Source organism: Lutzomyia longipalpis, chromosome 1, assembly GCF_024334085.1.
Source record: "Lutzomyia longipalpis isolate SR_M1_2022 chromosome 1, ASM2433408v1".
NCBI classification, from domain to species: Eukaryota; Metazoa; Arthropoda; class Insecta; order Diptera; family Psychodidae; genus Lutzomyia; species Lutzomyia longipalpis.
In genome coordinates this window covers 25,102,644-25,113,653 of record NC_074707.1, presented here as the reverse complement: position 1 = coordinate 25,113,653, position 11,010 = coordinate 25,102,644, and the positions used below count along the sequence as shown (strand labels likewise).

The following is an 11,010-nucleotide window of genomic DNA, read 5'->3' as shown; positions in this document are numbered from 1 at the left end:
TAAAGAGAATTAGAAATCTTTTTTTTTTTCAGCCAATCCCAATTGAAATATTCTTTTTTTTTAAATCATTAAAGATAGTTGAACATAATATTTAATTTTAATTAAAATAAAAATTTCAAAACTCTTCATAAACTCGTTGCTTTGAAAGTTTTTTTTTTTTTTTATTTATCTTTTAGAAAAGAAATTGATCCAAAGAAAGTTCTGCATTTATGTATATGATTTAAAAACTCCAGAGAATTTCCTTGGAAATATTTTTCAATTCTCAATGTACTCTTACACTCCGAGAAGTAAAAAAAATTCTGAAGAAAATCAATTTTTTTTTCAAATTAGCAGTTTTTGACAAATTTTTCAAATTCGAGTTTGACCTTTCCTCCTAACGATTGATGTTTATTCTAATGTTTGAAAATCTTCTTTTTAATTTTTTTCATGCAGTTTTTAACAAAGAAATAACTTTTTTTTAACGTTTTGATTCTTTCTTTACTGTTTAATAAAAAAAAAATCTCAATCTGGTTTTAGCTGAAAAAAAAATGAAAAACGCGGAAAAACTAAATATTTTGTCTTTCTACATTTTTTTTTATGTTTAGTGTTGGACATAAATCTATATTTTTTTTTGCAAAATGCCACAATATGAGTTTACTCCCTCTAGGCGGGAGGATTTGTTAAAAAAAAAAGAAAGAAAGTGAAACAAAAAAGGGAAATAACAGTGTATGTTTGTAAAAGAGAGTGATAATTTCACATAGAAGTTTGCATTTTGAGAATATTTTTCTTTTTGTGTGTAAAAAGTATAGAACATTAATACAATTATCCAAGTTAAACAGTGTCACTACAATTTCATTTAAGCAATAAATCATCTTTTATCAGTTAATTTATTTTTCTTTTAATATTAAGTGTTTCGTTTTTGTTTTTTTTAAATTTTTTTCATTATTTTTTATTTATAAGAGAGCGTTTTTGTGATCCCTATGCCAGCTTCCATCGTAGATTTGATTTTTTTTGTTTAATTTTTCAAACGTGTTTTTTTCACTATGATTTTTTCCTCTTTTGTTGGTTTGATTTTATGGGCCACACATTTGCTTTTTTCATCATTATTTTAATTTATTTTTATATTTAAAATAATTTACGTCATTTTGATACAAACATTCTCCTTTGTGCTGTCCTTGGAACTTTGGCAAATTTCTTCTTTTTTTTTGTTACTCATCAGACATTCATCTGCTTCGCGTGACTTTGTTAAATGTTCTTTTTTTTATTAATTCTTGCACAAAATAATTTATGGTGTCAAGTACAAAATTACATTGACTGGTTCCATATACACAAAAATTTCTACTACATGAATATTCATTTTATTTGTTTTAAAATTCCTACTTCAATAAGAGTCCTGTGACCGGAGAATCCTTCATTTCCTTCTGCTCTTTTTAATCATTTAAGGATCTCTGGGCTCACAGAACAAAAATGCCACTGTGGATTTTTTTCTTTAATCTTTTCCAAGCTCTTCAAAGCAACACTGTTGACAGCAAAAAAAATCTTTCTTGCCAAATTGCAAGGATTTTAATCATTTGGCGCAACAGTATTCAAGAAAACTTCATTCTCCTTCCCGAGATAATCCTAGAAATTACCTACTATTCGCACAAAGACTTCAATTCTTTTATTAAAATTGAATAGTTTTGAAATAAGAAAAATTTTATTAAATTCATTTTTTACATTTTTATTTATTTGACTTTCTGATAAATTTTTAGCAGAGTGTTTAAAATTAAAATTTTACTGAAAAAATATACATAAATCCGAAATAGACTTGCAAAAGAAACAAGTTTTCTAGATATTATCTCGGAATTCCTCCAGCAGTGAAAACATTCTCATTGTTTTCTAAAAAAGATTCCCCCTCGAGGGTTCATTGAAATACACTCCATACTTCATCTATTACATGTGTACGCTCTCTCCTAGCGAAACTCGACATTTGTTTTTACTTATACTTTGACGCTTTTCATTAAACTTCAATTTAAATACATTTTTCTCTACCTTTTTTTTTCACTAAGAATTTTCTTTTTTAGCCAATAAAAATATAGTTTCTAATTGTTTTCTTCACCCACCTATTTTTGCCACCACACATTTCTCCTATTCTTCATCAAAATTACACAAATTTACAACATTACAAAAATACTAGATTTTTCGAATATTATGAATTCATTGAATAATTTATATTTCTTCTTTTTTTTGTTGTCCATTAATAAATGTTTGAGATGTTATAAGTGTAAAAAAAAATAAAATATGGAATTTAGAGTCTTGTTAAGGTGAAAAAAATTACAGAGAACTGCAAAAGAAGAGGGAGTGGTCCCCCCTCATTCTTACAGCAGGGATGTTCTTTTTTTATAATACATTCAATATAGATTTACATACATTCGCAATATGATGTACATTTATATACTTTTTCCTTATTCTTCCATTTTTTTTTCTTTTTAATTAAATATTGTTGTGTAAATAATTCCAATATTATCTTTCTCTCAGATTCTCTTCTCTATCCAAAAATACATTTTGAAAAGAAATAGCTACTTTTTTTTCTTCTTCTTTAAACTAATATAAAATGAAAAAAAAAGAATTACTTTGAGTGTTGTTCATCAACACTTTTGAGATTTTTTTTCATCATTTTTTTCTCATCTCTTTGTTTCCTAACCTACTACTTCAGCGGGAAAAAAAGTAAATAAAAAAAGTCTTTAAAGTTGTAGATCACTTGCAAAAGAAAAAAAAAATATTTCTTCTAAAAATACAGAACGCGTTAATTATTTTAAAAAGAAAGTGCGCGTGATAAGCAAAACTTATCGCTTATGTGTCCTCATTTGGATGTTTTTATAAAAAACTAAAATGACGCTCAAAAAAAAAGACACTTTTACACTACAAAAAAATAAAGTGTTGGCTCTCACTCCTGGCTTACAGAACACCATTACTTGGTGGCCCAATGGGACCCAGTCCCTCAGATGTGGGCGCCAGTGAGCTACCAACGGTACTAGAAGTCTTCATGAAGAACTTCTCCAATTTTGAGATGATGTGCTTCCCATAGGTGTACTTGCGCAGCGAATTGATGTGCGGCTTGATTTTGTGCATCAAATTCTTACGCTGCGTCGGCTCCGATACATCAATCATCTTTTGGACCACATAGTTGGCATATTGGTCCTTCATCATGATGGTGAGTGCGCTAAAAGGGGGAAAATGCAAATATGATGAATTTATGACTTTAAATAAAGAGCTTTTTTTTTTTTAAATTTTGGGTGCGATTAGAACCTAATAATTCTGGAAACTAAAGTTAGTTATTAAGGGGGGTCTCTTGTGAAAATTGTTAGAATTTTCACATATTTAATGTTGTAATTTTTTGGGGTTTTTCTTAAACCTGGTTTTCCGATGTTGGTTACATTTGTAGCCCAATTATTGAAATGTATGAAAATCACTTTTCGCCATCTTAGGTCCGGCGCCATCTTGTGATTTTCCGACTTTTCCACAGAACTGACCTAAATCACAAAGGTAGGTTTTTCTCAGGATCTACTAGATGGATTTTGTTGGGGTAAAAAGCAGATGAAAGAGGAAATACCAGTGCAGATTTTGATGTACCAGAATTTTGAATTTCCATTCTGGGGCTGAGAAAAGTGGAAAAATGTGACTTTTTTCAGATATTTTTGATGTTTTGCACTTTTTTCAGAATGGAAATTCAAAATTCTGGTACATCAAAATCTTCATTGGTATTTCCTCTTTCATTTGCTTTTTACCCCAACAAAATCCATCTAGTAGATCCTGAGAAAAACCTACCTGTGTTTTGAGGAAAATTACAAGATGGCGTCGGATAAAAGATGGCGGAAAGAGATATTCTTACTCTTCAATAATAAATCTTAAAATGTGACCAACATTTAAAAACCAAGTTTAAGAAAAACCAAAAAATAAATAAAAATATTTAATTTCACGAGATCTCAAAAGAGACCCCCTTAAACCAAAAAAAGAATGAAATTTCATTCATTTTCTTAAATTTTTCATCCTGCACGTTAACACATTAAAGATCAATTTGCAATATTTTATTTTCAAGAATTTCTAACAATCTAATCCCTAATTTAATTGTTTCTGAAGCTTAATAATGTGGAAATTAACGTGTAGAATGGATTTTATATTTTATGCTTGATACAAAAGGGTTAAACAGTATTATTCTTAACAAATTTCCACACCACTTTTATTTTGATAGAAAGAATCAAAGCCTAAATAATAATTTAACAATACTTTCCTCATACTGCACCCATTTTTTCTAATCCCTCTTCTTGTCTAAAGAAAATATACTTTAAACATAAATTTCCTCATTGAACTGGCAAAATGAATGAACTCACACGACCGTGACAGATTTGCGAGACAAGATTATTGAGTAAAAAGAAAAACAAGAACCTGTAAACCACGTTACTCAACTTCCTCCGTCAAACCGTTCATTCAATTGACCAAATGACCAATTTATCGGTCGCGAGACGAGTGAAAAAAGTTCACCGGCGCGAGAATGTTGATAAAACAAGTTGTGTATGCCCCAATACAGACGAAAGAGAAAATTATAGCCGTTTTGTTTTTCTCATTTGCATAATGTGACCGTAAACTTGTGCCGGATACTTAATTACAAACATTAAATCAAAGGAGATTTTCCCCGCATTCGCCGTTCAATCGCTCCACAGTCTCGGGGAAACCTGTTTGTTTGCATTTCTTAGGGCTGTGTGCCAATTGATGAGCACACTGCTACACATTCTTTCAACACATTATACACCACCACCCATCACCCCCCCCCCCAAGAATATTAACTCTTCCACCCTCAATGTATTAGCATTTTGGTCAATAACTACACCGCATCTTTCTCCTCAATTTCCTCCTTACAATTCATGTCCTTTGAATTAAAACCACCCCTCTCCCCTTTATGATTTGATTGATACTTCAATGAAAGGCTTATGTACTCACTTGTCATTGTACGAACAAACTTCATCAATGAGATGTGCTCTCTCCTGTCTTGTTGCATGTGTAACGCACTTCTCCACGACATTTGATGCAAACTTGTGCTGTGACAACACCAAAACTTTTCCTCGGACGCTGTTAATCAGCACCGACTTATCCTCTGCCTTGCCATGTTCTACGGATGTGTGAAGGGGAAAAAAAAACAAACCAAAAGGCACAAAATAAGAAATAACATCAACTAGAGCGAGAGAAATTCAAATCTCAATGGACATATCACGTAACAAAATAGATAAATTGCATTATTGCGCAAATTGGTATCATTTTTCATACTATTTTTTTCACATTCTTTTTGCAAATCTGATACATGAATGAGGGATCAAAATTAAACAAACACATACATTTTTACAAAAATATATTGTTTGAATTATTTTTCAATGGAAATTATCTCAATTATCTCGTGGTTAAAGAAAAAATGTAGGTTACATCAATTGAAATAATTCAAAGGTGAATTTAGACATTATTTTCAAGGGAAATTGGTTGGAAAATTACAATTTAAAATATTTTCAGATGGCACAAAAAAATCCTAAAATTTACTTTAAAAAAAATTAGCAAAAAGTTAAAGCTCTAAAATTTATTTCAAAAGATAAATAAGTCAGAATATAAATTTTCAAAAGTCTTCCTAATATGTGCAAAGTCAAAAATATTATCAAATAGATCTTCGGATTTTATAGTTTAAGTAAATATAAAATGAGAAATGTTTAGAAAAACAAGTTTATTTCATCATAGATTTTTTTCTAATTTCAGCAAAAGAAATTAAACAAGATTTGCTATTCGCGAATTATAGATTAGGAATTTTTTTTTATTGATGAGATTCTCAAAAGAAATTCATGAAATTTCTTTATGAAACAAACATGTAAAATGTACCAAAATTACTTTTAAATTGAATTCTGGCAAGATATTTAATATTGCGAGTATTAATATTAAATGAATATACCTTTTAAATAAAGATCTCTAACATTGAAATGCAAGAAATCCCATTAATTTAATAATAAATCATCCCTTGAAAATTATGCAAAGAAAATCATTGAGAAATTTACATATTTTCAACCAAAAAGCTCTTTCACCTTAAGACCTTGATGATGTCAAGAAGAGCTTACGTGAGTCACTTTTTTTTAGAGTGACACTGTAACGTTTTAAAAAAAATAAACATTCGAAATAAAAGATGTATGCAAATGGTTTGAAATAAATTAATAAAATTTACTAATGAAATACGTGATTTTATTGAATATTGAAGAGATTTATGTGAAGAAAAAAAAACTACTCAACAATTCCCCTTTATCAACTTGATGGCTCATGGTTTGAATTTGCAATTCTCTCGTGTTTTCTTTATTTTGCAAATTCCTTAAAATATTACAATGGATTTATTTTTTAATTAAGAAAAAAAAATCAAGAAATATTTTTGTGAAACATGCAAAATGAGTTTTGAGAAATGATTTCCCTCAACAAAATAAAATTCAATCTAAATGATAAAATGTTAAACTCACCGAGAACATGCTGTATGACATAATTGCCATATTGGTCTTCAATCAGCTGATTGGTATTTGTGTGCAATTCGGCCAATATTGGGGACGTCTGCTCGGCCGTACAGTGTTCCAATATGCGCTGAATTACACGGCATCCATACGGGTGGGTACTGAGATTGAACACCTGCCCCTGGAAAGCATTTATGATGAACTGCAGTGCTGCTGGATCCACGCATTCAATACATTTCTGCACCACGTGATTCCCATTCTGATCCTTCACGCACTTCAGCACGTGCCCATCCAGCTCTCGCACAATCTCCTGCTGCTGCTCTGGCGGAATGCTTTCAAGGGCCTTCTGGATCACACGGCATCCATACATTTGGAGCGCCAGCGGTAGCACGTGACCCTTGACCTGTTGGGCCAATGTAGATTTCTGCTCCGGTGTGCCGTACTCGAAGAATTTCTGGATGACATAATTCCCGAAAACATCCGTCATGAGGCTGTAGGCTGATCCCAGAATCTCCTGGAAGACCAACTGTTTCTCAGTGGCTGTTGCCCTCTCCAACTTCTGTTGTATAAACCTCGACCCATGTTGGTCTTGCGAAAACTCCACAATGTGGTTCGCAAGATCACGCAGTTGGAGATTTGGGAAACGCTGGTTCCGGAAGTCTTCGAGCAGCCGCGACCGCCCGGGCTGACGATCAAGTGGAGCAGCAGGTGTTCGCACCACAGCCCCCGAAAGTTTCGAGAAGATGGAACTGTTGGAGCCGAAAATGGTGTTGGCCGTCGACAGACTCACTGGCGCCAACTGATTTACATTCCTGTACTTGGTTTCAGCACCTGGGGCACGATTTGACACCAAACCCCCAATTCCCGACGGTGGTGGCGTTATGGGAGCCCCATGAGGACTCGCAGATGCAGCTGTCACCGTTCCAAGCGCCCCATAATTGCTCACTGGCCACTTTGCAGCCGCAGCATTTCTTGCCGCCGTCGATGAGGAATAGTCCAATGACGATGGACTGAAGGCGGAAGTGTTACGATCAAAGGAATCTCTCCTTGCTGTCAGGGATGTGTTCAGACCTAAAAACACGGCAAAGAAACATCCACAATTAGTTGAGAAAATTAAAAATTTCCACGGAAAACAACAATTGCACAAGAATTTTTTTATTGCGTAGTTCATTTCGCCCTCTCCAAAAAAAATGAGAACTTTTTTCTCCAATTTTCACACAAAGGAAACAAACTCACGAGACTGAGGGATACCCGGCGGAGGACCTCCACGATATCCACCCCTGGAATGGTACATCCTCCACATAACAACATTATTCGTCCACTCATAATAATATTCACCCATTTTGGCTTTTTTTTCTTCGAATTTTGGAATAGAAAAAGAAAATTCGCACTGTTCACATTGAAAACTCAAACGCAAATGAAGAAGGAGTTGAGGAGGATCGCCGCAGGACGATCGTGTGGGCGAAAAAAATCGTCTACGATCACCCCACAGCCGATGCTGGACGAAAGCTCTCTCGGACGCACAACACAATACATATAGCAAGAAATGCACCCAACATAAAAGAGGAGGAATATCTTTTTGGACAAGACAATAACATGATCGACAAAAGATCTCACTCACAGTGAGGGTCATAAAAAGAGATAAATACTTATTTTCTCGCTTGGAGAACATTTTCCTCACTCTTCTTTCTCATGAAACTCGTTTTTTCGATACATTTGGCGAGACTTTTGGGGTTGGTCAAACGCATTAGAGGGAAATCTATTCGCAGTGTGTTTGCTTGATTATTTTCTTGAAAGAAATTCTTCACGAATTAAAAATATTTTACGGCATTTATTCAAAAATCAAAATTATTATTTTCAATGGAATTCTTTTAAATTTTTTTCGTGCATATTCTGTAGACCAAAGGGATGTGTTTGAACCGTTTGAACCGTTCATAAAAATTATTTTCACACATCTGGGTCATTTTTCTTATAAAAAAAAACAAATTCTCATCAACATTCATTAACTTCAAGATTTATTTGTTTCTTATAACATAAATTGTCTCAATTAAAAAAAAATCAAATCAACAGAAATGCAAACACTCTCAACCTCACACGCAGTTCACAAAGAAAAAAAGTAAAGAAAAGAGTTTCCAAGAAGACACAAACTCAATCACATAAGATGCTGCCGAGAAGAGGATCATAAAAATTTGCTCGAGAATATTTTGTTGCAATAAATTTTTATTGTGGGTGAAAGTATTTTAAAATCTTCGAGTTCATTTCATTATTTTTTTAATTAAAAAATATTTGAGAATTTTGAGGCCACCGATTTGTGGCAGACTGCCTAAAAGTGTTGCATGACCTTGTTAGAAAATTTGCATACAGTGTGAAATTTTTCTAGACATATCTTTTTGTCATTCATAAACTTCTACAAATGATTCGCACATAAATGTCCCCAAAATATTTTTTCTTTTCACAAGTAAGATTCAAAGAAGAAAAATGCAAGAGAGGTGAATTATTTCAATTTTTCTTCAAAAAATAAATAGATTCTAATTGCGATTAAAACGCATTTTAAGGTAAAAGAAATATATGTTGTGATCTTCAATAATTTGAAAGAAAACGTTACAAGCTAACACCTCCAATATATATTTTTTTCTTCTCAAAATTTACTCAATCAATTTTTGACGAATTTTACGTTAAAAAATCCAACTCAAAAATCCATTTAAAGACCAATAAACTAACACTCTTTTCGTGGGTAACGTGGTTATATTGTATTTTTCTCTCACATCTCTCAAGTCTCGTACACATACATTTTTGTTGTGTAAACAATGAAATAAACAGAACACGTTATATCGTTCATTCAACCTCTTTCACATTGTCCCAGCAATTTTGTATTTCGTGGAAAAGATGCTCAAATTGACTCATTCAATTACAACCATGTCTCAGCAAAATTTACACAAGAAAAAAATCAACTCAGTGAAGAAGGAGAAAAAAAAGTATATGGAAATGAATGTATGTAACCGTAAATAAAAGATTAGACATATTAGTAAAATATGAAAGAAAATACGCCGAAAATATTACAACTACCTGTGGGTTGTGCAGGACTCCCCAAGGTACCAAGACCGCCGCTGAACGCTTGGGGTGCGAACAACCCGCCACCTAAAGTTAGTAAGATATAATTTTACAATCACAAGAGATTCTGCTTTTATGCCAAGAGCAAAAAAAATGCTTATGCTTTATTTCTCGTTAAGATTAAAAGCGAAAATGGTAATAAATGAAGATAAGTATGCAATTTTGAAAAAAAAAGTTTAAAAACTTAGAAAACATATAGTACAGCACTAATGATTCAATAATGATTTTTTAGTAATCATTTAGGTTTTTTTTTTACAAAAGTTTTAAACATAAAATATGCATATAGTTTCTTGATTAAAATAAAAGTTTGTGCAGCAAATGCATAGAGCAAATGACAAAAAAAATGCGCAAAGAATTGCATTAGAATCTGTACATTCATCATAACTTACAAATTGCAAGGCAACCTACCTCCAACGCTTGAACCATTTTGGGCTGAATACAAGTTTTGCTGTGCTGCCTGAGGCTGTGGCGGGTAGATGGGTGGCGCCTGAGGAGCTCGAGCTCCCGAAGGCACAAGAACAGGAGCTGGACTCACCAGTCGCATTGGCGTACCAGTTCGTGGGCCCATCATCAACGAACCACTCTGATCGTAAAATGCCGAAATTACCTATCATATATACAAATATCACGGTGTAAATGTCTTTCTGTACATTATTAATTGGATTATACAACCGGCCGAATATTATTGACAATTTTTTCCTCTATATTTTCTTCATTTTATAAAGCACGTATTCAGGTGAAATTATCTGATTAATTTGCTAGATAAACTGGGATTCTTTTTTTTTTATTTTTAAATATTAGAAACAGAATTTAATTTTTGTTTGTGTTCTACAATTTATATTCAGAAAAAAAGAAGAAATTAAATTCGGAAAATCGTAATTGAATTTACTTTCACCTTAATTTTCTTAAAAAAAAAATAATGAGATATTTACTCTAACTAACAACTTAACTATTTTATTTAATGATTATGTAATCTAAACCACTTTATTTAATCGCAAATTTTCTTTTAAAACAAATCAGATAATTTCACCCATGTTGACTATCTTTTTTATATATTTACAGTAATTTTCTTAATAAAATTAAATAACATTTTATACAGAATACAAAGTTTTAATAAAGTCCCAAATCATCTAAATGTGACTAATAAGATGAGCTTTTGTGTAATACAAAGTTAATTTTTATTGTATTTTATTATAAAAATAGGGTAATTCAATTGTGATTTCCACGCTTGAGTGTACTCATGGGGAAATGTGTAAAAAAAATATATATACTTTGATACAATTCGACACAATACAGTCAATTAATGGCAAAAATTTCACTCAATCGAGAGAAATTTCTCCATACACGTTTATTTCAAAACGAATGGAGTTTTGTGTTAATAAGAAAATTAAATTACTACACAAAAATGTAAAAAAGT

At 32.1% G+C, this 11,010-nt stretch overlaps 1 protein-coding gene across 7 annotated transcripts in view; it reads right to left on the bottom strand.

Annotated features, from left to right (window-relative positions):
* Nucleotides 1-662: 662 nt before the first annotated feature.
* Nucleotides 663-11,010, bottom strand: part of LOC129797436 (maternal protein pumilio) — a 148,719-nt gene continuing 138,371 nt past the window's right edge. For 4 of the 7 annotated variants that reach the window (XM_055839984.1, XM_055839988.1, XM_055839987.1 and 1 more), the window contains 5 exons: nucleotides 10,002-10,200; nucleotides 9,546-9,620; nucleotides 6,495-7,553; nucleotides 4,957-5,125; nucleotides 663-3,181 (listed from right to left, as the gene is read on the bottom strand). In XM_055839984.1, coding sequence (XP_055695959.1) covers nucleotides 2,917-3,181; nucleotides 4,957-5,125; nucleotides 6,495-7,553; nucleotides 9,546-9,620; nucleotides 10,002-10,200 — 1,767 coding nt within the window. In that variant the 3' untranslated portion in view covers nucleotides 663-2,916. The remainder of the gene's footprint in view (nucleotides 3,182-4,956; nucleotides 5,126-6,494; nucleotides 7,554-9,545; nucleotides 9,621-10,001; nucleotides 10,201-11,010) is intronic. The other 3 variants (XM_055839986.1, XM_055839990.1, XM_055839985.1) reach the window with 2 other exon arrangements.